We start from the raw sequence: 27,532 nt of genomic DNA on the forward strand, positions 1-27,532 counted from the left end.
AAAAGACCCAATGGTATTTCCACTTGTCTCTCTAGAGAATGAACAAAACAACTAAAACCGTATGAGGGATGGTCTTCATTATAATGATCTTTCAAATGTCCTTTGACAGGTACTTTTTAGAGAAATACAAACACTTTTAAAATAACTATGATTTTTAAGATTTTTAAACTCTTTTTTGTTGCTGTTTTTTGTTTTCTTTAATATTTAAGGTACTGGTATTTTGATGATTTCTACAGGTTTCATTTAATAAAAATTGGATGATATCCTGAGAGCCATTAGCTATAAAGTGACAAATATTTGAAATAAATCAATTTGCAGAGGACTTATGAAGTTGCTTTTTACAACAAATGGAGAAAGGCTTGCCTCATTTTCAAACTATTGGCTGTTTAAGCTTCCATCTGAAGCTTTTCGTTCATCTCTAAGAGATTGAAATAGCATCCACTCAAGAGTCATTGACAAACTTGGAAGTTTTTTTTTAAGGGTTAATCTCAGCACCCAGCTAGAATGGAATCAAGTTTGAATCTCTATATTTAATTTACTGCACTACTGATTCCCTTTTGCTTGCAACATGTAGCAGGTATATTTAGTTCTCTTCCTAACTATCTCTTCTCCTTGGGCACAAAGGTTTTCATTGCTTTTTATAGTTCCCAATAGTTGCTTTAATCACAGATGTTTTTCACTGCAGAAATTTTCTTATCTGTATCTGGGTCATTCATTTTCATGAGTGCATACCAAAACAGCTAATTTTATTATAGCATAGTCAGCCTAGTATGTAAAACTCCTCAGGAAGTTTCCAAATAAACCCAAAAGAGAAATCTGGTTGTGGAAAGGAAAATACTCTAGAAACCAGCCAACCTGGCACTTCTGCATTTCTTTTAAGGATGCATTAGGTGGTACCTATAAGGATTATTCTGTTTTAGTGGTTTAGTTGATTAAATGCATTTCAGTCAATCTATAAGATGGAGAATCCTTTGTCTGAATGACTGTTAATCAAACAAAGCTTATAACATGCCTCCGTTATGTAATGCAGGAGATGAACTTTATGCTCTAAACATCAAAATTGGTTCAAGAAAGAGAGACAGCATGTACCATGTCTAACCACACCTAGAACATTCAAAAATTAGAAAACTTTTATTTGATTATGAGGTTTTGCTAAGATGACTAATCTATATTCTATACCAACAAAGTATTTACTTTATAAAAATAACAAATTTATTTTTAAATCAGCCCAGTGAAACAGCGATGTTAATAATTAGTGATTCAGCAAACTCAGTCAAAATGTAAATTGCCAGTGTTGTACTGTAGTAACACTCTATATGTTTACATATATATTTGTGCACATACAAATTTTCTAAACACCTGCTAAAAACATGGACTGCTAATTGTCCACTTCAGCAGTAAAAGTAAATGCAGTCATATTACAAACAACAACAACAACCCAGTTCTCCCTAACCAAAGTTTAAGAAGCTGGAATATATATATATATACCCTCTTAAGACTAGAATTCAATATGCCCATGATGGTGAACCTATGGCATGCGTGCCACAGGTGGCACGCGGAGCCATATCTGAGGGCACACAAGATGTTACTCTATGTCAGCTCCAGAGTGCATATACATGCTGGCCAAATGATTTTTGGACTTCTGGAGGATGGGGGGAGGCAGTTTTTACCCTCCCCAAGCTTCAGGAAAGCCTCTGGAGCCTGTGGATGGCGAAAAATGGCCCAATGGGCCTACCCAAAATCCGAAGATTTCAGTGAGGCCTGCGTGCATGCGTGAGGGAAGCAGGGGGGGGGGTGCGCACGCATGCACAGGGAGAGGGCATTGCATTATGGCTATTGCGCGCACCGTTTTGGCACCCGTGCAGAAAAACGTTCGCCATCACTGTATTATATTGTTTGTGATCCTTCCATTAACAATACTGCAAATAGTGCTTTATTGAAAATTCTACCTTGTTCAGGGCTAGTGTTCACTGGGAAGTTTGTTAAGCATCAGTTATTGTTATTCTGTTAAGCTCTGCAAATAAAACAGCTGGAACCACAATCAAGCAGGACTAATGGGTAGCTGCAGGAAGGTAAAAGAGTGCTCTCCAGGAAGGCAATTCTGAAAAACGGTAGGTGGATGCCAAGCCTACACACAATAGAAAAAATAGACTGGAAGGAGGAAGATCAGTTTTGGGAAAAGCAAGAGGGAACCGAAATCAGATTGTTAGGGATCTATTACCTCTCGCCCTGGAAGGAAAAGAAGAGCAAGCAGCAGGGAATTTAATCACCAGAAATATTCCTTTTTCAAAGTTTAAGAGGTGCTTGTGAAATTGAAACAACATAATTTTGCACAACAATCTTTTTCCCCCCCAGCAAACATAAATGACTTGGCAGAGTATCTTGAACTGTGGGATGATTCCTGGCTATTTGGCTTCACTGCCTGGCTTAAAGCTCAAGAGGTCATCTTTCCTAGATTTGCCTGTACAACTGACGAAAGTATGAATCTGTGAGTGAAGTCTTTGTTTGGGGAGGGGAGTTTGGGTGCGGGGTAGCCAGACATTAGTTATCCTTCCGAAAAGGGAGTCTCCTTTTATCCTTAGCAGCATTCCTTTTCCTCTTCTTGTTCAGGAAACTCTCCAGCTTCCCACTTTTCTTCAGATCTTTGTATTTCTCAGCAAGTTCCAATTTCTGCATTTCAGCTGTAGATGTCAAGAAGGGATGGAGGTTTTAATTCAAGCCATAAGTGTTCATAATACCCCAAGCAATTATTTTCTATAATCTACTCTTTTTGCTTGCCAACATCATCTTCCAACTTGGTCCTATAAATCATGTGATGCAGGTTGGTAACTAATTGCTATGAAAATAACAGGTAAAAACTCATTCAAGTACTGGCAGTGGCTATCCTAAACCACTCCTCATTCAATACTTTTGAGAATAATTCAATAATTTAGAAAATGATTCAATAATTTAGAAAATGATTCAATAATTTAGAAAATGATTCAATAATTTAGAAAATGATTCAATAATTTAGAAAATGATTCAATAATTTAGAGCAAATAAATCTGCTGGTGCAGGCATGTTGGATGCCACACTCATACACACTGTTTGCGGCAGAAACAGTGCTACCAATCGATCCAATCTTTGTAAAAGATGCCACCAAGGGCTCCACTGATTTGGTGATGAAGACGAAGATACACCCAAATAAATTCCTTATTCTTCAATCTGTACAAATCAACTAGCCTAAACAGGTCTTCTAATATTTACTATTAATACAGGAAGGGGATCATATTAAGGTTAAGGTCAGTAGAGCAGCTATTATCTTAAAGTGGGAAAAGCTTACATTTCTTTAGGAAGAAAGGCTTCTTTCCTTGCTTGGCCAACTCTCTTTGCTGTCTCTTGAATGCCAGAGAATTTTCTCTCTTCTTCTGGCATTTTCTTTGTGCTTCTTCCTGTTGTGTCTAAGGAACAAAGAGGGGCAAGAAACAAAGATGTTGCATTTTTCCTCTCCCCAATTTCATTTGCCTCATGGCTTTATGATCAATGCTCTCTACAACTTTGTTTCAGCTAGTTGCCTGTACTTCAGAAGGGTAAACAGGCTGTTTAAATTCTCTTTGGCACCTACTCACCATTCGCTTAAGGAGCTGCTGCAATTTGTTCTGCTCTTCCACATTTTGGCTTTTCTTCAGTTGCTTCTGAATAACCTGCAAAAGAGGAAAGCACCAACTCTCTAGGGATACCTGTTTTCATTCTGAAGGAAGAAACACAGGACACCGTTACATCATTACCTCTTTCTCTTTCTTCCTCACATCATTTAAGAAACTATATGTTTTTTCAAATACTTCTGGTTTATATTCCCCAGAGAGGTCATCAAAACGAGGATCTCTGGACACCTGTGGAGGAGGAAATGGGATCAATACTAGCATCTCAGCAATGTCAGAAAATATTTGTATGTTCTAGGAAGTCCATGCTAAGGGAGCACAATACCAGTCTAACCATATTCTTTTCTCTCATTTCATCCTCTTCAGCATTTTGCTTTTGAAATTAAGAGACTTCTCAAATATTGAAACCAAAGTTATTCATTTCTTCCAAATAAGTTTCATGCTCAAATATTTCCCCCAGTATTTTTATCACTCGTTCTTTTCTTTTTTTTAACAACAAAGATCTGTTTTGTGTGTTCCAACACAAGAATACCCACCTTTTTCTTAACGGGCACGACTTGCCGCAAAAAAGGTACTGGCAGTTTGGCTGAAGTTTCCAAAGGCCTGCAGAACAGAAAAATAAACACAACCCCTTTGGTGGAAAAAAAATGATTCATAGAATTTTACATATTTTGTGGCTTCATTCTTAAAATATTTTTCTGAATACAATAAATAAATATCAATGGGCATCAGGACACAAAATATATGCTTGGAATTGTTTTTGTGAGCCAAATGTCTTTCATTCACTAGGCTTTAGAAGGACTGAATAACCACAGTATACAGGCTTCTCTAAGAATGTGTTTCACAGAGGCAGCTTTGTATTGATCAGATAAGAATTGTTCTGTTAGTCAGTGGCCTGGTGTAACCTAATAGCCCAGACAGCTTCCTCCAAGCTCACACAGCTGTGCTTTGCAAAGAAGTTTCTAGCTTAAGCAAAGCTGGCAAGACTCTGTGACTAATAAAGGAAATCTAACTATATCCTTCAATATGCTTTTAGGATTTGCTGCATCCATACTACTGAAATCACTTTTCATCAACTAAGCCTATCCTCTCCTTCATAAAGAACTTTGAAACGAATTCCCCTATAAGGGATCTAGTCCATGGGGCTGTCAGCTGGAATTACCTGAACCTTGCAGAGAGGAGACACTTGCAAAATCCAGTAATATCTCAGAATTTAAGACTGCATTGCAAGTCATAAAACTAACAACTTCTGGCTACAGCCATTTCCAGGAAGACTGGCTTTTCAAGGTTACTTTTGAAAAAAATGATAAGTCTAATTTTTTGAAGTGTGAGCTGTCCTCTTCCTTTTCTGGTAGCCATTATAAGAACTTCAAAATTTCATTTTTCTTCAACCCAATCCTTTAAAATTTAAGTTTAAAAGCAGGGTTGCCTTGTTTTTGGTGATCCAGGGTCCTATTTATTAAAGAGCAGGACAAATGTATTTTAAATAAATAAAATCTAGCTTTAAGGGAAGAAAATGCCCAACCCCTTAAAACTCTTAAAAGGGGAGATTAAAGAGAAAACATCATTAATGTAAGTCTGGCTTTAATATCTTAAAGTACAGTTGACATCAAGAGGCTCACTAGCTTCAGAAAATATCATCTGTTACAATTACAACTGTTAATAATTCTCTTAAAATAGCTATATATTCAATTAGTGTGTATCATTTTTCTAAACCTCTTGCTACATATTATCAGCGTATAGAATTTCAGTTGATAAATGGCCTTCCTTTTAACTAATTATTGATTAATCATTAGATTCAAATGCATGGCAATCTACGAAAATCTCAAAACTTTTTTGAGGTGATAGAGGAAATGCAATCTGCCTGCTGAATTTTAATTTGTCTGTCATTGTCAAAAGGGAATTATTTAATGATTTAATTTTCCTTTTTTATTCATAATGCAAGCCTATATTGTCTTGAGGAATAAGGACACGGATCCCTAATTTTTCATTATTGATTGAAATTACATTCACCACATAAATTACACATGTAAAGTTAAGCATGTGTTCTATATAGTAAATCCTAGTGAGCTTTACAAACTTACTATATAGTAAACTTACAAGCCCTCCAAATTTACTGTATAGTAAACTCCAATCACTTTTACAACCCAAACAATGCAATAAATTTCCCTGACAGTTTTTTTAGGCCTTGGATGGGACACTGCAAAATTGGTAACAGGATTAGGATTTCATTTCATTTTGATTCAGATTTAATTAAATATAATGAATGTGATTCCTCCCTATTTTCACTTTATGATGTACTAAAATAGAATTTGATAACAGCTTTTCGAGACCGCTGGGTGTCCCACCTAGGTTTTGAGGAGATCAAATGTCAACCTGAAGCACCAGATTATACAACTGTGATTTAAAGCATACTTCAGAGGGGAAAATGAACTCAGAAGACCAATGCACCCCATCAAATCAAATCAAAATCTTCTAGTGCTCCCTATCAAAGTAAGGAGAAAGCAAAGGGAACCCCTATGCCCGGGATGGCAAACCTATGGCAGGTGTTGCCCTGTCAGCAGGCCAGATGAGTTCAGCCATTTTTAAAGCCATTTTTCGCCCTCCCCAGGCTCCATAGGTTTTATAGGAGTCTGGGGAGGGCGAAAAGAGTCCCCTGCCCCCCGGAGGCCCTCCAGAGGCTTCGGGAGCTTCCGTGAAGCCTCTGGAGCGCAAACAACTGGCCCTATAGGCAAACTGGAAGTTTGGGAACAGACTTCCGGTTTGCTCGTAGAGCTGGTTTAAGCCCTCCGGAGCTTCAGAAGTCTTCTCTGAAGGCTCCGGAGGACAAAAAACGACCCAACGGACAAACCAGAAGTCACTTCAGGTTTGCTCGTAGGGCTCTTTATAGTCCTCCGGAACCTTCAGGGAAGCCTCCTGAAGGTCCCGGAGCGCAAAAAACAGGCCCTATGGGCAAATCGGAAGTCCGTTCTTAAACTTCCAGTTTGCCCGTAGGGGCCGTTTTTGCGCTCCAGAGGCTTCAGGGAAGGTCCTGAAGCCTCTGGAGGGCCTCCAGGAGGGTGGGGGAGGCTGTTTTCGCCCTCCCCCGGCTCTTATAAAGCCTCTGGAGCCTGGGGAGCGTGAAAAAAGCATGCAAAAAATGGGGGGTCGTGCCTGTCATGCGCGCATGCACGCTGGTGTGTGTGTGTTGGGCACTGCATTATGGGTGCAGCAGAACTGTGCATGCCCCCTGCGCTCACCCCGCTTATGGCACGCAAGCCAAAAAAGGTTCGCCATCACTGCCCTATGCTGTCCTTAGCTAAGTAAGTTTCATAGTCAGATACTACCTTTCCCTGGAAGCATATACAAACCATATATATCTGATCCTTGGCAATTGTCTCCTTGGGCATTCAAGGTAATTGAGAGACTGAAGCAAAGAATCATTTCAACTCTATTAATTTCCTATGGGGACAGGTTTATAGATACTACAGACTAATTCTTGATCTTGCCCTATTGTTTTAGATACAACTGCCTAACAATTCTTTTATTGTTCTGTTAATATAAGAATAATAGTGAATAAATATGAAAATTGAAGAAAGTATTTTAATTCTATTGGCATAGTTAGATTCTAATAGACTGATTGTATTTCAGTAATTCCACTCTCTGTGGCAAATTAATTAATACAATCAGAGTATTGAGCAGACAAAAACACTAATAAAAAGCATTCAGACTGTGAATCTAATTACACGCTTTTATTGTTCCATTTCCTTTCTACCTGCATTATCTCTTGAGAAGATTTCATTTTTCTTAGAAGTGAAAAGGCAAAATCTGTAACTCATTATGGGGATACTACTCAATATTGACAAGGGATGAAAATTTCAAACATACGTGACTCCTCTGATTGAAGGTGCATTTTCATATTTAGCGAGAATCTTCTTATTTAACGTGACTCCCTAGGAAGCATGTTTAGATTAGAATTTATATTCATTTAAGTAATTTTTTTTCAGAAAACATTACACTAAAATGACAGAATTTGACAGTTATATAAACTACACTCAAGATTAAGAAAAAAGTAAGTGTGGCTTCCATACATTTAGGAGGAAAGCTTTTGCACTGATAAAATGTTTGTAGTACCTGCTTCCAAATCTTTAAAGAAACCAGAACATCTCCTGAGCTTGCACAGTCTCAGGAAAATATGCATTGGGGAAGCCTCTTAATGCCTTAGAGGGCATTAGGTCATAAAGGATAGTAGCACATAGGACTTTGTGCGAAATCCATTCTTAACAGCAGAGAATATAGGCATCCTCTGAGGATTTAAACTGGGTTCTACAGCATCCTAGAGTTCTATAAGGCCTTGAGTGGGTTCCGGGAAGGACTAAGCGGGAAAAGAACTCTCAAATTCAGTGATCCTGGACACACCCAAACATCTGCTCTTTTCCTCTCATTGGCTGCATGTCATCAGTATTTGCCTACCCTACCATTCATTCGTAAGTGATCTGTGAAGCAAGTTCTGGCTGCCTTTCCTTCATTCCACTTTTCTCTCTTCCCACATGCACGAGCATACAACTGAACTTCTTGCCTGACTCCAAACTTCAACAAATAATTTCCTCATCAGCCCATGTTTTCTAAAGGACAGCTGAAAACAGAGCTAGAGATCCAGGTGTTTCTTGTAACTTGACCCAAGAGCAATTTTTGTGTGTCTCTTCTTCGTTTCCCATTTTGCAAACCGTATTTGTGTATCTCTAAAGGAGAATATTTGTAGCTCAGGGTTAAAATGAGGGGTCCTTTAAGCTGGCCTCTTGCAGACACACACATGCACATACAAATAGTGTGGGGGGGGTGTCCTTGGTGCTCTCTGGGCTTGTTTTCTTGCAGACATTTCATTACCCTAACTAGGTAACATCATCAGTGTTAGTAAGGAGCAGTGATGATGTTGCCTAGTTAGGGTAATGAAACGTCTGCAAGAAAACAAGCAAACTCAGAGAGCACCAAGGACACCCCCCCACACACACTATTTGTGTATGCATGTGTGTGTCTGCAAGAGGCCAGCTTAATCATCAAGGTGACATCCTGTGCACACCAACTTAAAATTAAACCCAACTGAGCCACATAGGAATTAATAAAGAATGTTTGGTTAAAATTCAAGGGTTTGTTATTTTGTTTGTGAAAGCAAATATTAATTTTGCATTTTATAATAAACACTTTACTTTTCATTTTGTTGCCAATTTTCTATCACTCATGCCTTGCCTCTTGATTAAACGTTTTAAGATATGATCTATTTTTTTTAACCAACATGTTTTGAAAAACCTTTGTTCTAGCGTTATCTCTCTCCCATTCGCTCCAGAAGCAGGGCTTAGATTCGGTGTTGTTTCTCTAGGGAGATATAGCTCAAGTCATAAAGAAAACTATGACAGATATCTAAAAGGTATAAACAAATGAATTAACTGTGAACTATATATGCTTTGCCATAGGTATCTTTACTCCCTTTTCGAAATAATAATGGGTGGCCAGCATCCTCTGCCTCTACTGTAGAAAATAAATCTTTATGGTAAGTCTAATGCAGGCAGTGCTTGACTTATGACCACAATTGAGCCCAACATTTCTGTTGTTAAGTGAAACATTTGTTAAATGAAATTTGCTTGTTTACAAGAGTTCTTGCCACAGCTGTTAAGTAGATCACTGCAGTTGATAAGTTAGTAACAGGATTGTTAAGCGAATTTGGCTTCCCCATTGACTTTGCTTATCAGAAGGTCACAAAAGGTGATCACATCATCCCAGGACACTGCAATTGTCATAAATATGAACCAGTTGCCAAGCATCCACATTTTGAGCACATGACCATGGGGATGCAAGAAAGGTTGTAACTGTGAAAAATGGTCGTAAGTCACTTCTTTCAATGCTGTTATAACTTTAAACAGTGACTAAACGAACTGTTGCAAGTCGAGGATATTCCTTTTCTGCCATAGCATCCTATAATAGGACATACTAAAGTTATCCATGAACATGGGACTACAGGTTTAGATGGGTATCATTTCTTCTTAAGAACCATTTTTAAGCATATTCCTGCTGAAGGATGTTTGTCTTTGGAATATGAGTTCAGTATTCAGGAAGGAAGGCAAAGCTAACTACCGTATTTTTTGGAGTATAAGACGCACCGTTTTCCCTCAGAAAAAAAGGTGAAAATCTGGGTGTGTCTTTTACGCTGAATACAGCATTTTTGGCCTCCCAAAACCCTGCGCCCTTTGCAAAAATGGCCATGCATAGCCTTTAGGAGGCTTGCAGAGTGCTCCTGGGGGCTGGGGAGAGCAAAAATGAGCAAAAAAACAGGCAGTTTTTTGCTCATTTTGCCCCCCCCCCCAGCTTCCAGGAGCACTCTACGTGTCCTATGCAGGCCTTTTTTTTTTTTTTTTTTTTTTTTTTACAAAAAACGGGCCCATTTTCACAAAAAACTGCAGAGTGCAAAAACCTTTTTTTAAAATTTGCCTCTTCAAAATCTTGCTGCGTCTTGTACTCCAGTGCGTCTTATACTCCGAAAAATACGGTATATCTCTTAAGAGATTGTCAGCATGAAAAAACAATAAGGCGGCTGTGCTTGTGGTGGAATGGGGCAAAATGATGGCAGAAATACATGTAACTTCCCCTGACTAGAATCTCCCTGAGGGAAACTCCTCAGCATCAGTGAATTTGCAATGCATCTGCTGGACCTTTAGACAGTTAGATTCCAAGGAGAGGGAACGTCCAATGGAAGGGACAAAAATGCATTGTTGCCCATGATACCGAGGCTAAACAGATTATCTTTTAGCTCTCTACTGCCAAAAAACATGAGATTCAAATGGCTGATTTGAAGAATTGATATAGCTGGCTGCTCTATGATCTGTTTTCTCTCCTTTGCAGGAAGATTAAACCTTTTAAAACCTGTTGCCAATAACAGGGACCAAGTAGTGTATTTGCTGATTGAAGGACATTCTATGTTGATCAAAAAGGCCAGCTCCTTGAAATGTCCTCACCAGGATCTGGGCATCCTTTGAATAATCAAAGATAATTTTATCAACAGGTTGGTTATGAAGATAGGAATATATGTGTATTTACAGGAATCTGAGCTACAACAGTCACCATAATCTTTGCAAATACTCTGGAAGCTGAAACAGGCTGAATAGAAACACCTTGAAAAGATAGGGTGTCCTAACAGTTACATCTCAGAAACATACTGTGGGATGAATTGACTCTGTATGTATAAGTCCAGAGCACTTTTTTTCTGGAAACACTGTGTTTATCTCAGGATTTTCATCTGGCATTTGTGCTATTTGGTTTAGTTTGTGCCCAAGATCTTGTGCCATTATGTGTTCCCCTTGTGGATATTAGATATTTGAAGTTAGATGGCATTTGGTCCTTTTGGACTTGGAAGATTGAGTGACGTAATCTAGGGCTGGTGAATTCTATGGTGTAGCCTCTTTAACTTCCATGCATTTCATATGAAAGGGGCCTACTGATGGGTTAATTACATTAGACTCCCATGCATATGGAGTTGTTTGCACCTCCCATCTTGCAATGAGAAAAAGTTTTCCCCCAGCATTGGGATTAAGACTGTTGAAATTGTTTAGGGTTCCATCAACTTGAGCTGTATTCCTTGTGGCTCAATTATTTTTCTTTGAAAGAAATTGAGAGAAATGTTTGGAATAATCTGATTCCTGCTGTTTTTGGCTTCCTATTTTTGTGTTGGTTAGAATAGCTTTCTTTTAATCTATTTCCTTTGTCTCAATTAGGACATTATCTAGGGCCTGTCTGAATAGTTTGCCACCCTTGAATGGGCCTGATATGAAGACTGATTTTAATTTAGAGTACTTTCCAGTTCATCAGCTACAGCTGTCTTAAACTGTTATGTTAGCTGTAGTGCCTTTGGCCAAGAACTGCACACTGTGTTCGCCAGCATCTGCCATCAAGGCAGAGACTTTGCTAGCTTGTTCATGCCTTACATGGGCTCCCTATCTTCTAGAGGGATTAATTGGAATAGCTGTTTGCCCCACAGAGTTGAAGCTTAGTGAAAATGAACATGGAAAGCCCCCGTGGCCTTAGCTGAAACCCTCATGTATTTTGTTCCAGAATCTCTGTCTCCAGGCTTGTCTAGGTCCAGGTTATCTTCCCTGTCTTCATTTACTATTACTCCCAAGACTAGAGTTGCCAGGTGAGTGTCTGCTAAGAAGTCTTAATTAGGTCTAGGGCTACCTATGAAAAGCTATTGAGAAAGGAGATGGAAGAATTTTCGTTTCTCATTGCCCTGAGAAACTTCTACTCTGCTCTGAGGATTTTGTTAAAGGTGTTAGGGAATAGAAGCCATCAGATAGTAAGTAACTACAGGTAATCTTTGACTTACAATCATTTGTTTAGTGACCCTTCAAAGTTACAACAGCCCTGAAAAAAGTGAGAAGCAAACTTCTCAATCATCTTCCGTCAAGCAAAACCAATGGGAGAAGTTGGATTTGCTTGACGACAGCACAGTTCACTTATATACAGCTATTTGTTTAATAACAGTTCAAAAATGTCTGTAAAAATTGGATGTGACTCACTTAACCACCACCTTGCTTAGCACTGGAAATTCTGGTCCCAGTTGTGATTATAAGTTGGGGACTACCTGTACTGGGAAACCACTGCTAATACTGGGTCCAACAAGGACTTTGTTAGGCTCAGGCATTCCAGTTTTTTCTGTCCTGAGATCTTGCAGACTTTCTTAAGCAGCTGGGGAATTCTGCTTTAGGGAAAAACCTGATAGATTTGAGATTTGGTTTTGGACTTTATTCTCATCTAGGGAAAATCCCCCTCCTCCCTATTTGACTGGTCTTGGAAGGAAAGCATTTGAACCATACGTAATATGTACATCTCATCCTAGGAGTAGGTGCCGTTCCTTGCTTGCTTGGTGGTTTGATTCCCACCCCCCCACTCCGTGATAGTGGCCTTAACATTGACCTCTGTTGCAAATATCATGTAGCTTATTAGCCACTTATCTGACAATCTAGTCTCATGAGGAGAGCATGGTAATGAGACAAGAGGGCATATTAATGTGCCATTCAAGGTTAGTCACTTGGCTCACTTCCAGCCATAAAAGAGGATATATTAATGGACAGCTGTCCATGACCCTGCTAGGTCTGTTTTCCCTAGCCTATGCTTGTGTAGAAGATACAAGAGGAAAAAAACCCTTGGAGATCCACCTAGACTTAGGGAGTCCCTGGCAGAGTAAATAGACTTTCACGTAGCTGTTTTCTCTCTTTGGAAGCAATGTTAGTTCTAATCTAAGCCCTACCTCTGGAGTAAGTGAAGAGAAGCTTATTAGAAGATGCTCTGCCTCCACTGAAAAAAAACAAAACCCAGAGGTTTCAGTTTGAAATTTGGAAATGGATGAGACAGAACTGATGAAAGTATCAGATCACATCATCTTGGAAATATTTACATTGATTGATACCTGTCTTCAGAGCTTTGAGCAAAGGCTAATAATGACACATAGCAAATGTGCAGATATTTGGGGTGATGTTCAAAGAAGCACCAAGCGTTCCATTTCCATACTTGGGTGCTTTAATGTCTAAATTACTCTTCAGATAAAAAATATTTACAAAATGCACCAAAGCATAAGGAGCTATAGCAATAGCAATAGCAATAACAGTAGACTTATATACCGCTTCATAGGCCTTTCAGGCCTCTCTAAGCGGTTTACAGAGTCAGCATATTGCCCCCAACAACAATCTGGGTCCTCATTTTACCCACCTCGGAAGGATGGAAGGCTGAGTCAACCCTGAGCCGGTGAGATTTGAACAGCTGAACTGCAGAACTGCAGTCAGCCTGCAGTGCTGCATTTAACCACTGCGCCACCTTGGCTGAGAGAGATCTTGTCTTTGTATTTTCCAGGGGCATGATCTGGATAGATTGATCAAGTCCGTGAACCAGGGGTGTCTCGGCTAATGAGGTACTATCAGGAGGACCTCCATCCTCTCTGTATTCAGCTTGCTGATGACTTGCGAGAGGAAAGGAAGAGGGGAAAAGGCGTACAAGAGGCCATGAAGCCAATGGCTGTGTAGGGTGTCAATGCCTTCTGCTCCTGGAGACTGGTACCTCGAGAAAAATCTCAATAGCTGAGCATTCTCCGGAGTGGCGAACAGGTCTACTAACGGTCGGCTGAACCTCTGGGAGATGTTCTGGAACAGATCCGGATGGAGGTGCCATTCCAAATAGTCGACTGTTGTCCTGCTCATCCAGTCCGCTTGAACATTGGCTGTTCCAGATATATGTTCCGCTTGTATGAAGAGGATGTGACCTTCTGCCCAGAGGCCCAAGCATTCTGCTTTGTGCATCAGGGCCCTGGAGTGGGTGCTGCCCTGACAGTTCACATGTGCCTTGGTGGCTACATTATCCATCAGCAGGAGAACATGGTGACCAGATAGCTTCTCCTGGAAACGATGCAGGGCCAGATGGGCTGCTCTGAGTTCCAGCCAGTTGGCGTTGTTCTCTAGTTCATCCGATTGGATCAAGATGTTGTCCAGCTAACATTCCAGATGTATTGGACAGACCTGAGAGGGGCTGCAATCACTGCCAACAGTTTGGTGAAGTCCTGGGAGCCAATGAGAGATTGAATGGAAGGGCCCTATACTGATAGTGATGGTCTGCATAACAGAACCCCAGGAATCTCCTGTGGGATGGGCAAATGGGAACATGCAAATATGCCACCTTGAGATCTATGGAAGTGAGGAAATCCCCTTCTCAAATGCAAGCGAGGATGGATCAGAGGAATTGCATTTTGAAGTGTTTGTACTCTATGTGTACATTCAGCCTCTTTAGGTCCAAAATTGCTTTCCACTCTCCCGAGTTCTTTGGGACAAGGAACAGAATTGAATAGAATACTGTCCTTTTGTGACCCCTTGGAACGGTTCTATCACCGTGATATCCAATAGGTGATGAATTTCTGCCACAATGAGGTCCCCCTTGAATGGTCTCCTTGGGGTAAGACACTGGATAAAGTGATGAGGGGGAAGGGAGGTAAAGTTTAAGGCAGTGATGGCACACCTTTTTTGCCTTGGGAGCCAGAAGCATGTGCATGCATTATCGCGTGCATTCGCATGCCCACCCCATAATTTAATGACCCCCACGCCGTGCTCATATGCATGTGCGCGTGAGCTGCCTAGCGCAGGGGCACGACTTTCTTGGAGCCTGGGGAGGGTGAAAATGCCTCCCCGCAGAGGCCGGAAACAGCCCCTTTTCCGACGGGTCCAGTAGGTCCGTTTTTCACCCTCCCCAGGCTCCAGAGGCTTTCTAGGAGCCTGGGGAGGGCGAAAATGGCCTGCCCCACACCCCAGAGGCCCTCTGGAAGTCAGAAATGGCCCATTATCTGATTTCCGGTGGGCCCGGTAGGTCCGTTTTTTTCACAGTCCTCAGGCTCCAGAGGCTTTCTAGGAGTCTGGGGAAGGTGAAAAATTGCCCAACAGGCAAACCGGAAGTTCGGGAAAGGACTTCCAGGTTGCCCATTGGACTGATTTTCTCCCTCCAGAGGCTTCTGGTGGCTTCCCTGAAGCCTCCGGAGGGTGAAAAATAGCCAAACACGCTAACTGGAAGTTCGGGAACGGACTTCCGGGTTGCCCATTGGGTCATTTTTCTCCCTCTGGAGGCTCCCCTGAAGCCTCCAGAGGGCACAAAACAGCCTAACGCACACACCAGACGTCTGAACTTCCGGTTTGCGTGTTGGGTGGTTTTTCGCTCTACAGAGGCTTCAGGTTTTCCTAAAGCCTCAGGGGGACAAAAAACTTTCGAATGCGCAAACCAGAAGTTCGGAAACAGACTTCCAGGTTGCCCATTGGGCCGTTTTTCTCCCTCCGGAGTCTTCAGGAGGCAAAAAAACAGCCCAATGTGCAACCGAAAGTCCTTCCCCAAACTTCCGATTTGCGGGTTGGGCTATTTTTCACCCTCTGGAGTCTTCAGGAGGTTTTACTGAAGCCTCCAGAGGGTAAAAAATAGCCCAACCCGCAAACCAGAGGTCCAGACGTCCGTTCCCGAATCCGGTTTGTGTGTTGGGTGGTTTTTCGCTTTCCAGAGGCTTCCCTGAACCTCCGGAGGGCAAAAATAGCCCAATGCGCAAACTGGAAGTCTGTTCCCAAACTTCCACTTTGTACATTGGGCTGTTTTTCATCCTCAGGAGGCTTCAGGGAAACCTGAAGCCTCTGGAGAGCGATGAATGAATGTCTAATTGGGAGTCACTTGGATTTCTGAAAGGGTCGCTTACTAGCTTCTCAAAAGGGTCTTCTGGAGTAGGGCTATTGCCTGTCTCTATCCCGGAAGGAGCGCCTGTGCTGGGGACGGTTGGCTCCGTTCCCTTCAGGGAATCCAGTGTCAGCAGACTGAAATCGCTGTCTGCGAGCATAAGGAGAAGATCTACGGTCCACTCTCCTATTGCTGGAAGGTAAGACTTTCTTTTTATATTTGTTCTCAATCAGTACTGGATCCAGAGCGTCACCGAACAGGTTGCCCCCCTTGAAGGGGGCTGACGCCAAATGCCATTTCGAAAGCATGTCAGCCTCCCAGTGGCGAAGGCAAGCAATCCGACGAGATGTAACATTGGAGGCCAAGGCCCTAGAGGCAAACTTGGCAGCGTCTAAGGTGGCGTCGGCCGAATATTCAGTGGCTGTCACCAATTTGTTAATGTCCCAGCGAAGCCTACTGTCCTCTGGGGGAATCCTATCTAATATTTGGCGGAGCCAAATTAGGGATGCCCTATTAAAGAAAGAGGCTGCTGTAGCAGCCCTAATAGCCCATGCGCAGGCCAGGTGGGTTTTGCGGAAGGAAGCTTCTGCCTTTTTATCCTCTAGATTCAGGCTCTCCATGTAATCGGAGGCGGGAACGATGGATGGAGATGTAAGAGCTGCTACAGGGTCATCAATCTTGGGCCATTGAAGCAGCTTTTCCAATTCAGGAGCCACATTATAGAGACGCCAGTCAGAGCCACTAGGAGAAGTGACCGAACCCGGTTCAGACCATTGGTCCTGGATTGTATCCCTAAACAATGGTGGGGAAGGAATGCAATGTAGGTCAGCGGGTGGCCCAGTGAACATCCATTCAATAGGAATCGTACGGGGAGGTACGGAACCTTCCGCCCATCCCATGTTTGTCACAGACTTAGCTTTATGCAGGATAGTCTTAAACCGGGATGGATTAAACAGACCGGCGAAAGTGGGTTTGTTAGGTTCTAAGTCCTCATCTTCAGAGAATCCTACTTCATCAACCTCCTCTTCCCCTGATAGGTAGCAATCATTGGTAACGGAACGACAGGAACAATTATGTTCCTGCAGGCCTAGTTGATCCTTGGGTGTTGGATTGTGCCTGCTAGCTGGTGTTGGATCAGATGGGAATGCTGCCTTTATCCCTTGAATGATGACCTCAGATAGGTAGTTACACATTTCTTGAGTAACACCAGAGCTTGGGGCCACTGGAGGACAGAGACCCTCTGCTTGGGAGGTAGGTGCCGAGGTCATCGGTGTGCTGGATGGTTCCTCAGCGCTTTCCCCGGTTGTGGGAAAGCAATCAAATGGGGCAACGGTGTCTTCGAAGCAAGTCGCCTGTAATGCTGGGGGCTCAGGTAGTGCATCCAGAGAGAAGTCACGTCTCTCCTTACTTGGTGAAGGAGAGGAAACAGCAGCGGAAGTACTTGCTTGGTGCATTGAAGCCTTTTGGGCCTTGTCAAATTGTTTTTCCAATGCCTTCTGACATCTAGATAAATGGTTGTCAGGAGCAGTAGATGATCGTTTGTGAGATGTCTTGGCTTTAGCCTTGCTAGTGGTTGGTCTATTGTCATCCATATGGTAGCTGGAATGTGCCTCTAGGCGAGGGCGTGACCCCTTCAGATGTCGAATCTCCATGCTGAAATAAAGTTGAAGGGAGTGAATATTTTCTTTTGACCCCCGAAATAAGCGCTTAGCCTTATTTTCAGGGAGGTCTTATTATTTTTGAGATGTAGGAGGCAGCAAGCATGGTTGCTGCTGTGTTGCAGTATTTTGGGGGGAGGGCTTATTTTCAGGGGAGGGCTTATTTTAGCATATGTGCTCAAAAGCCCAATTGGGATTATTATATGGGGAGGTCTTATTTTCAGGGAAACAGGGTAGTAATGTACAGAATTTAGACATACATAGCAGAAGTTGTGTTTACCTGTTTTTGCTCAAACATGGTCTCTTCTTTGTTTTTGTGACATCTGTTGGCCTTTTCTTAGATGTCATTTGCTCATAAGCCTTCATCCCAACTTGGTTTCTCATTTGTAACAGCTTCTCAAAAGACATTGAAGATAATTCTGAAGGAAAAGAAAACACAAAGATATACAGATATACATCAAAGTATCTGAAATATTTACACCAGTCTTTGGCAATCCAAGCACTCTCAGATGTATTGATTTAACATGTGGAATTTTTTAGTAATGGACCATGTTGCCTCAGATACTCAAGTTAGGAAAGCTGATTGACATTTATTTTCTACACCACTGTAATCCAGAGGCTCTCAGCAGCTTACATAAAGAATAAAATCAAATCAACACATTTATATAAGACTAAAGCAACCTGCACAAAAACCATAAACAATAAAAACAAAAACTGAACATGGCTTGATAAAATCAGAAGCAGACATGTATTGAATGCTGTAATTCCTTAACAGAAAAAAAATGTTTCCTCCATGTTCTCCAAATACATAAGCAGATAGATTTTTTTTTCGGTCATTGCTTGATAAAAGTACAATCAGTAAAATGACAATGTAAAACTATTCCCTAACAAGAACTATTAGCAACCATTTGTGGGCAAAGGTTACACATAAGGTAGTAAAATGTGTTACTTTTAGAGAAATAAATATATATTTTATATTTAAAGATAGTGCAGATAAAAGCTATCAAAGTGCCATGCAAATATAAATAAAAGAAGGGTTATCAACTGATAACCCTGTCAACTGGCAGTAAATGTCCCTTTAGTACTGCCTGTTTTAGTCACTAAAATTATTTGGAATTATATTGTGATTGAAAGTAGCAATCCTTGACCTTCTATATCTTTGTACTGTATCTAACTTGATTAATTTGAAGGTTAAGATGGCCTCATTGGCGAAACCATACAAATTCAGTGTCTTTTGAATCACTGTTTCCCAGGAAGGTGATTATTTTATCATTTATTTATTTAATTTTTATGCTGCCATCTCCGCCACAGGGTACACTGGGCCGCTGTTCATACTGTTACATAGTTATATATGAGTTCTGTGTAGCAACAGTGCTTGGGCTTTAGTTGCAAATAATTTAATTGCAGCAGGGATAAACTGCTCCTCTAGAAAAATAGTAACTTTTCATTGCTTTTCATTGCTGATGTAGATCTCTGTGAACAGTGGGATACATAGTCCACCTGGGCATTTCTGTTTGAAAAACTATTCCTAGTTACTCTTACATCAATGCACGCCTATCAGAGCTATTTTTTCCATACACATCAGAGCCAGATACACAGGGCTGCAGTATTTAAACAATATAGCATCATAAGAGCTTGTAACACCTCAATAAAACGTTATGTGCCTTGGCTAGAGAGCTCATCCCATAATTATATTTGCTTAACTTCATGCAAAACTTCTTATACCAAAAATATTTTCTTGGCTGCTATGATTTCCCTTTAGTACCCCTAGAAGGAAATAACTGTAGTGACTAGAAATCAGCAGGAAATTGAATCACAGTCTCAAGGCAGATTTTTCTTTAATTGAAAAGTGATTTTTTTAAAAAATATATTAAGTATGTGATGTTTGTGCCTTAGGTGCCAAATCAAGTATATTTGTTCACCTGGTCATTTAATAGCATTTAAAAGGTTTTTTTTTTACACATCTTAAGCCTTCCCTATGATTTATCTTCCTGGCAACAGTAATTTATATTATTGTTATGAGATTTACATAATTTGTCCTAAAGATTCAAATAATGAGAAAGCTTTCTCTAAAACTAACACATTATTTCTATGATGATGTTTCAGAAGAAAATGTTACCTTATTTTTTCTAAGCTAAGTCCAATGCTTGTGATTTACTATTATGGCATCAATTAGATATGTCATGTTCCTGGCTAACCGTTGGTTAACTCTCTTTTAGATAAAGAAAAAAATGTTTATTAAGGTGACACACAATTTCTAATAATAACATTCATATATCCTGGTACATTACATAGCAGAGGTAAATTTTACAAGTATTTTCTGGGTTTCCTACTTTGATCAGAGAGTTGATTTGCTATCTACCCTGCCTCCACTCCTGAGTGAAGTTTTAACTCATATTTTCCAATTTTACTGTGAAATGTGAAATGGTAATTCTTAGTCAAGATCATGCAATATTCTGCTGAAATTAACCACTAGAGCTGATTATATACTTGTGATATAAGAATAAAGATTAATTACAATGAATCAAAATGCTGCCTGCTTTACCAAGTGCTATCTACATCAACTGGCAAATTTTTGTAGGATCAAAATAAATTTATTTCCCACCTCTTGCCATTCAAGATTATTTTGTGAACTAAATAAGAGTCAATGTGTGATCTTCCTCTGTGTAAGAATGCTGCTTCCTCTATATAAAACATACCTATGGCATTTCTCCACATCTAGATTGCAAATTGAATTTGCTTTTTAAAATACTGGTTTCTTTCTTCTTCAGATGAAAGGGCTCTTGATAGCCATTTCATACTTGCAAATGAGGTATAATTAGTGTCTCTTTCCTATGACTTATGAGCAGCACTTTTCTTACAACAGAAAATTAAATAGAGAAAGAGACGCTGTAAGGTATATGCTCTATAATCATTGAAATCTTTTGGAATGTAAGCCCTTCTTTTTCCTTGCATTCACATGTACTAAGTAAATGGGTGCTGAAATCACCACAGGCCAGGCAATGAAAACCAAACATGTTCTCCATATTCACTATACTGTACTATACTGCAAGCATCTCCTTTCACTTGAAACTTCAGAGCAGAATTTTGAAGTTAGTGCTCTAATACGTCAAAGCTTTTTATATTTGACTACACTTCTGAATGATTACTTACCGTATTTTTCAGAGTATAAGACGCACCAAGATTTTGAAGAGGCAAATTTTTAAAAAAGTTTTTGCACTCTACAAACCTCCCAAAAACGGCCCATTTTTCATCAAAACAAAGGGCAATCATAACCTTTGGGAGGGTTATAGATTGCTCCTGGGGTCTGGGCGGAAAACAAGCACAAAACGGTCCATTTTTCGCTTATTTTTGCCCTCTTTAGCCCCCAGGAGCACTCTGGAAGCCTCCTAAAGGCTATGCATGGCCATTTTTGCAAAGGTGGGGTTTCAGGAGGCTACAAATGCTGTGTATAAGACGCATCCAGATTTTCACCCTCTTTTTTGAAGGCAAAAAATGCGTCTTATACTCCGAAAAATATGGTAGTTCATATTTTTCACACTGCTATAGACTTTTGTATTACAGCTATATTCTAAGGGAATACTTTTCTTTTTATATATAAATGGAAATTAAAGTCCAAACTATTGTTGTAAAGCTTTAAGAACAATAAGAATACAACAAACTAAATTAGAGCAGGAAATATTTAAAAGAACAGAAAAAAATAAACGTGCAATAAGAAAATTTTAAAAAGAGCAAGACAGAAAGAAAAATATAAAGACGTAAACAGTGGCTTCTGATATACTTCACAGCAAAAACAATTATATTTTAACCCTTCTCTAAAACAGGGGTGTCAAACTCATGTCGTTAGGGCAGTGTCACGTGACGTATTGGGACTATTTCCCCCCTTTGCAAAACCAGACGTGGGCATTGCCAGCGCGTGACGCATCCGGGTCACAGGCTGCGAGTTTTACAGCACTACTCTAAAGTTATATCTCTATTCATTTTTTTTAATTTTAAGCAAAATCTCCATAAGGGTTTCCAGTCAATGAATGTAGATACTGACTTTTTCTAATCAAAGAAGTTACTTTATCCATTAACAGCAAGATCTGTTAATTTTGTCAATTATTCCTCTACAATTGGTTCTGCCAAGTGTTTCCATATCTGCACATGTAATATTCTTGCTGCAATACTCATGTATTGAAATATTCTTCCATGACTCTTCAAACTTTATATCATCAATTGCTTAAGAATGTGCTATTTAACATTTTTGCCATATGCTAAATAAATAAATAAATAAATCAACTAAAAAATGTTCTGGCTTCAATTGCATAAACGTAAAGGCAAAGGTTTTCCCTGCTCAGTTGTGTTTGACTCAGTGGTATGCATCTGTTTCTTAGTTGAGGTAGCCAGTGCTGTCCGAAGACCCTTTGATGGTCATGTGACCAGCACAACTATATATAGAGATACACAGAATATCTTATTCTTCAAAACCTTGTTTCAATATTACGTATTTGAATCAATTTTTAAAATTGTTTTTAACCTATCACCAAGCATATCTCTTGTTCACGTCTCCAATATATATTGGAAATGCCTTTATATATTCTAATTTCTCTGGCGTTGTGTACCAACTAAAGAAGTGTTTTTCAACCAACAGAACATAAAACTGGTTTAAATAGCAAATGACTCTTTTTTCTAAATGAGGAAAGGGCCCACATGAGAGAAAGAGCAGAGAAGGTCTGAACAGTGTTTCCAGCTTCATACACTGAGCAAGGGAGCTGAACATCTCAACACAACTATGCCTTAGATTTCATACTGTTTGGATGGTTTTTTTTTTTTTTAAAAAAAGGCTTTGTGGAAGACAGTTGCCGCAATGGAATACAGTATTTTAATATAATTAGCTCTCACTGATTATTCAGAAATAGTTTTTGATTTCAGCATAGGGGAAGATTGCTCCAGTGCCAAACATTTTTTAATTCCTCATAGTTCTCAATATTTTAGAATATGTTCAACTTTTTTGAACATTTTTTTTTCTGTATGCTATTAAAATTTACTGTAATTGGTTAATAAGACTGGTCAATTGTTCCAAAGCAAAAAGTGCTAAAAGGATTTTTTTAAAAATAAGTTAATATAATACATTAACAGATGAAGAAATAAGTCAATATGTAATTATCTCTAGCAATAGAATAAAAAACATTTATCCAATTGACAAGTAGGAATTCTATATTTATTCATTTTATTTTTTTAGAAAGCTCCACTGAACCATATCAAAGGCCTTGTCTGCAATCAAAGAGACCATCACTCCTTTTAAGTTTTCTGAATGTGCATCTAGAATACCAATTAGTAATTTAGTATTATAAAAGACCTCCAAGCATCCGATAAGCCAGATTGTGCAGGATGGATAATTGAATGTAGTATCAGTAGTCTACATGGCAGAGTTATTTTCAATATTTTTGCATCAATATTTAACAGCTTGATTGGATACTAGCTTATACAACTATCTAGTTCCTTCCCAACTTTCAAAATTAATTATACAAGTCTTGAAGGACACTGGAAAGACTTTATTTAAAAAGTATAATTATAGTCCTCCAGTTTGATTGAGCAAAGACTTCAATTTATATTTTATGCCTCTCAGTTGAATAACCATCTGTAAAAAAAAAATCATCCTATTTTCATAGATTTAATAACATTTTTTCTTGCAGAGATAAAGATATAATTAAGCAGCTAGTATATGTAATTAAAGAACTACTAAATTATATAAACATGTACTTTCTTCCTTAGTTGCATTGGACTATTACATCACTAGGAATATTTTTTAAACCCATTGTTTTTATTAAGTAACAATAATTAAATATTGTAACTATATATTCTTAATAATAAATATGATTTACACTGTTGCTAGTGTTTCAGATGTGTGGTTGATAATTTGTTAAGTTTTCATCTTGCTTCCAATATCATCTCTTTATACAATTCAATTAATAGCTTGTTTCAACTGCAAAGAGAGTGTTGAAGTTTGTATTCAGCAGTCATAAATGCTTTTTTTATTGGGTTGTTGATGGTGAGGGTGACACATTTATCCAGTCTAAACTCTACTGAAATATCTTGGTTGAGGGTTGAGCATCTATTCTGTTTCAGATGTTTTTCTATAGTTTCAGTCCTCCATGTAAATATTATGGTTAGCCATGCAGGCAGTCAGATATTCAGACTAGATTTAGCATTTATGTCCATTTATTGAATCCTTCCCAAGAACCTGTGATAGGGAGATGTTGTTTGGTGATGTTAGAGGTATTGTCACAGGTTGCAAGCTGTTCGAAGTATAGCTGCCTTCTGCAATTGATTGATGGTGGTTTTGTCAATGCTGATAGTGTTCAAGTGGTCCTCCAGTTGTTTTGGGATGGCACCCAAGGCACCTATTACTATTAGTACTATTTTTGCTTTCTTTTCCACATTCTTCTTTTCACGGGTCTTTGTATTTTGTGATTTACTCCATGTTTTTTTTCTATCCTGCTGCCTCTGGTATTGGTACATTTATTATCCAGACTTTTTTATCTTTCTTATCAGTAATTGTTAGTTAGGTTTGTCACACAGCCAGATGTTCAGACTGCATTTGGTATATATCTTTATGTGTGTGTACACACACACACACATCCAGTCTTGAACAATATTGGGATGGTTCATAAATTAACTTGGCTGGTATACAATGCCCTGAATTGATTAGACATTCTATCAAGGGATGGGAGGATGCCTAAAAGAGAACTGAAATTAAGTAATCTGAACAGAATAGGATTTTAATGTGGAATCACTTACCAGTGATCCACAGGTATATTATGCACACAAATATATTTGGCTTTGTTTCAGGTGGATTGATGGCTAAAGCTCAGCCTTTGCAGAAAAGGGGAATTTTAGAAGAGCAAAAGGAGATTTGATTATAATTGGAATGAAGCTAAAAGTGTGTATTTTCCCTTTCCTTGCTCCATCTATGTAGTTCCTTTAGTTTCTTTGTGAAATATGCTACATGGATATTACATAATTAAAGCAACAGAAATAGCACTAAGACTTGTACACTGCTTCACAGTGCTTTACAGTCTTCTCTAAATGGTTCACAGAGTCAGCATATTGTTCCCAACAATCTGGGTCCTCATTTTATCAACCTCGGAAGGATGAGTCAACCTTGAGCCGCTGAGAATTGAACTCCTGGAATGGGCAGTGAGTCAGCCCTGCAGTACTGCCTTCTAACCAATGCGCCACCAGGGCTCTTAAAGGCAGCAATAACACCAACTCCATCCTGGTATTTTCTCTACGTTTGCTCCAGAAAATTAAGAACAAAATGTATTCTTTGGTTGCAAAGTTACTGAAAATGCAAGGGAAATTATATATTTTATTTCAATCTCAACAAGGAATTTGCCATTTTGGCTCAAACCTATAACCAATCAAATCAACCATTCTGCTCAAGGAGGAAGGATTGAAGAGAAGAGAAAGAATATGTGTTACATTTCTTCCTGACAGAAGTTCCTTCTGTTTATCTTATTTTTAAATTTTTAAAAAAGTGTCAAAGGTTTGTCATTTACAACCTAAAATAAATCAATTTATTTTTATGCAGCTAACCAGTGAATGCCACTTGTCATCAACATGCTTGACTGAACATTTTTCTGTCCTCACTCTAAATAATAACCTCTCACAGTTCCCCTGGTTTTTGCTTCCCATGCCAAACCCAATTATTAATTTGAAGTTCTTGTTAGTATTGAATCAAGGTGAATACAATGGTAACAAATAACAAAATAAAAGAGTTTGCTATTTAAAGGGAGACATATATATATATGCATATGCATATGCATATGTATATATATATATATATATAGATAGATAGATAGATAGATAGATAGATAGATAGATAGATAGATAGATATAGATATCAAATATATAAACGCCTACCAATTAATTTGGATGCTTTCAGTTATAGTCTGCCTAAGGTAAGTTATTTTTTATTTCTAAAATTAGAAAACATTACAAATTCTACTAGATTTATGACTATCAAACAAAAAAATGGAAAAGAAATAAGGAAAAGAAAAATGAAGTACATAGAGTATTGATTAGTTTACATGAAGCAAAGCATATTTTATTACGCACACTTTCTCTACCAGTTTAAATCTCTGAACTGAAAATGTTTTAAATGCTATGGGTAGAATATACAAGTCCTGGGTCATATATTCCCAATTTTGAGTCCCAGGTGATTTGGCTTACTTTAAAAAAAAATCATACATGAAAATCGATAGTACTGACTGCGAGTGGTTGCTGTAAATTCCTGACTTTAAGACAGCTGATGAACAGGACTATTTGCATTTATCTTGCCTTCTCCCTATGAGGTAAATATACAAGGTTACTAAGACAAACTGTTATCGATCCATAAGTGCCAAGACTACCAAGATATAAAAATATTATACCTGTACGGGACTCTCCAAAAACATAATCTACAAATCAGAAGAAATGCCATAACATAGCACTAATCTTTGCCAAAATATTTCAAAAATTCTGTAGGAGTAGTTTGCACATTGTTATGGGTGCTAATGATAACAATCTAGAGCAGCACATCTTGGTTCCTGTTTCTCTACACAGCCCAAGAATTATTGATTACTTTTATACCTGAACATGTAGAGCCCTGAGAAACACCAACGTTACATCAATCACCAATTTCTACTTGAGCATAGGTTAGCTTATTCAGCATTTCTGGTATAAGGATACCCCAGTAAATTAACAGATAGATAAATGCCCCCTTATATTAATTGTATGTCTATCTTCTTCCCCTATCTATGTAGAATAATTTATATGAATATCTGTTAATATTAAACTCTAAAATACAACTATATTTATTCCCATTTCTTAGAGAGGAATCATGCAAAATGATTTATATTATACATTTTAAAGCTACAATAAATTCAACTAGGTGAAGTAGACTGAAAATACCAGATTGATTCTAAAGTTGCCAACTAAAAGTTATATAATGAAAACAATGCAATACTTACAAATACCATCCACTATGAAAGACATAATTCTGAACCATTTTGTACATAAGCTTCTCTTTTAACTGCAAAATCTTAAGTGGCTGCAGCGTAAGATAACAGTAAGGATATACTAAAGGGGCTTTATTTCAGGTCTTATGTTATTCAACGTATTTTTAAACAACTTGGATGAGAAGTTCTTTCATGATTTTCAAAATTGCAGATAGCAAAATATAAAAGAGAGGACAATAGTTTAGATGACAGTGTCAATGGGCCAGAAATTGATAAGATAAATTTCAATGGGAACAAATGCAAAATCCTACATATAGATAGGAAAAAGCATGTGTATAGGAGAGGGCAGCATGGCAAACCTTTTTTGGCTTGCATGTCATAAGTGAGGAGAGCGCAGGGGGGGTCTTGCGCGGGCATGCCGCACCCATAATACAATGCACGACACACCCCCAGTGTGCATGCGCACACTACAGGCGTGACCCCCCCATTTTTTGCATCCTTTTTTCACCCTCCCCATGTTCCAGAGACTTTATAGGAGCCTGGGGAGGGGGAAAAAAGGGACCCCCAGGAGGCTTCAGGGAAGACTCTACGAGCAAGCCAGGGGTGACTTCCGGTTTACTTGGAGGGTCATTTTGAGCACTCCGGAGGCTTCAGGGACCTTCAGGAGGCTTCCCTGAGCACTTAAAATGACCCTCTGAGCAAACCGGAAGTCTGTTCACAAACTTCCGGTTTGCCCATAGGGCTGGGTTTTTTTGCGCTCCGGAGACTTCAGGGAAGCTCATGAAGCCTCCAGAGGGCCTCGGGGGTGTGTGTGGAGGCTCTTTTCGCCCTCCCCAGGCTCCTATAAAGCCTCTGGAGCCTGGGGAGGGCGAAAAATGGCTTTAAAAGGGGTGAACTCAGCTGGCCAGCACCTTGTGTACCCTGAGAAATGGCTCCGCGTGCCACCTGTGCCATAGGTTCGCCATCCTGGGGATAGGGGAAAACACTAGACAATACTTGTGAAACATAAAACAATAGTTTGATGTAGCTCCAAAGA

At 39.3% G+C, this 27,532-nt stretch overlaps 1 protein-coding gene across 3 annotated transcripts in view; it reads right to left on the reverse strand.

Annotated features, from left to right (window-relative positions):
• Positions 1–204: 204 nt before the first annotated feature.
• RRP36 (ribosomal RNA processing 36) overlaps positions 205–27,532 on the reverse strand; it is a 41,357-nt gene continuing 14,029 nt past the window's right edge. For 2 of the 3 annotated variants that reach the window (XM_032215731.1, XM_032215730.1), the window contains exons 3-4: positions 17,793–17,931; positions 15,752–17,507 (exon numbers count right to left, since the gene is read on the reverse strand). In XM_032215731.1, the coding sequence (XP_032071622.1) occupies positions 15,908–17,507; positions 17,793–17,931 (1,739 nt within the window). In that variant the 3' untranslated portion in view covers positions 15,752–15,907. Of the gene's footprint in view, positions 2,682–3,322; positions 3,441–3,608; positions 3,684–3,767; positions 3,873–4,177; positions 4,245–15,751; positions 17,508–17,792; positions 17,932–27,532 lie in introns of those variants that run through there. The other variant, XM_032215732.1, reaches the window with a different exon arrangement.

Source organism: Thamnophis elegans, chromosome 4 (genome assembly GCF_009769535.1).
Source record: "Thamnophis elegans isolate rThaEle1 chromosome 4, rThaEle1.pri, whole genome shotgun sequence".
Taxonomy (NCBI): Eukaryota; Metazoa; Chordata; class Lepidosauria; order Squamata; family Colubridae; genus Thamnophis; species Thamnophis elegans.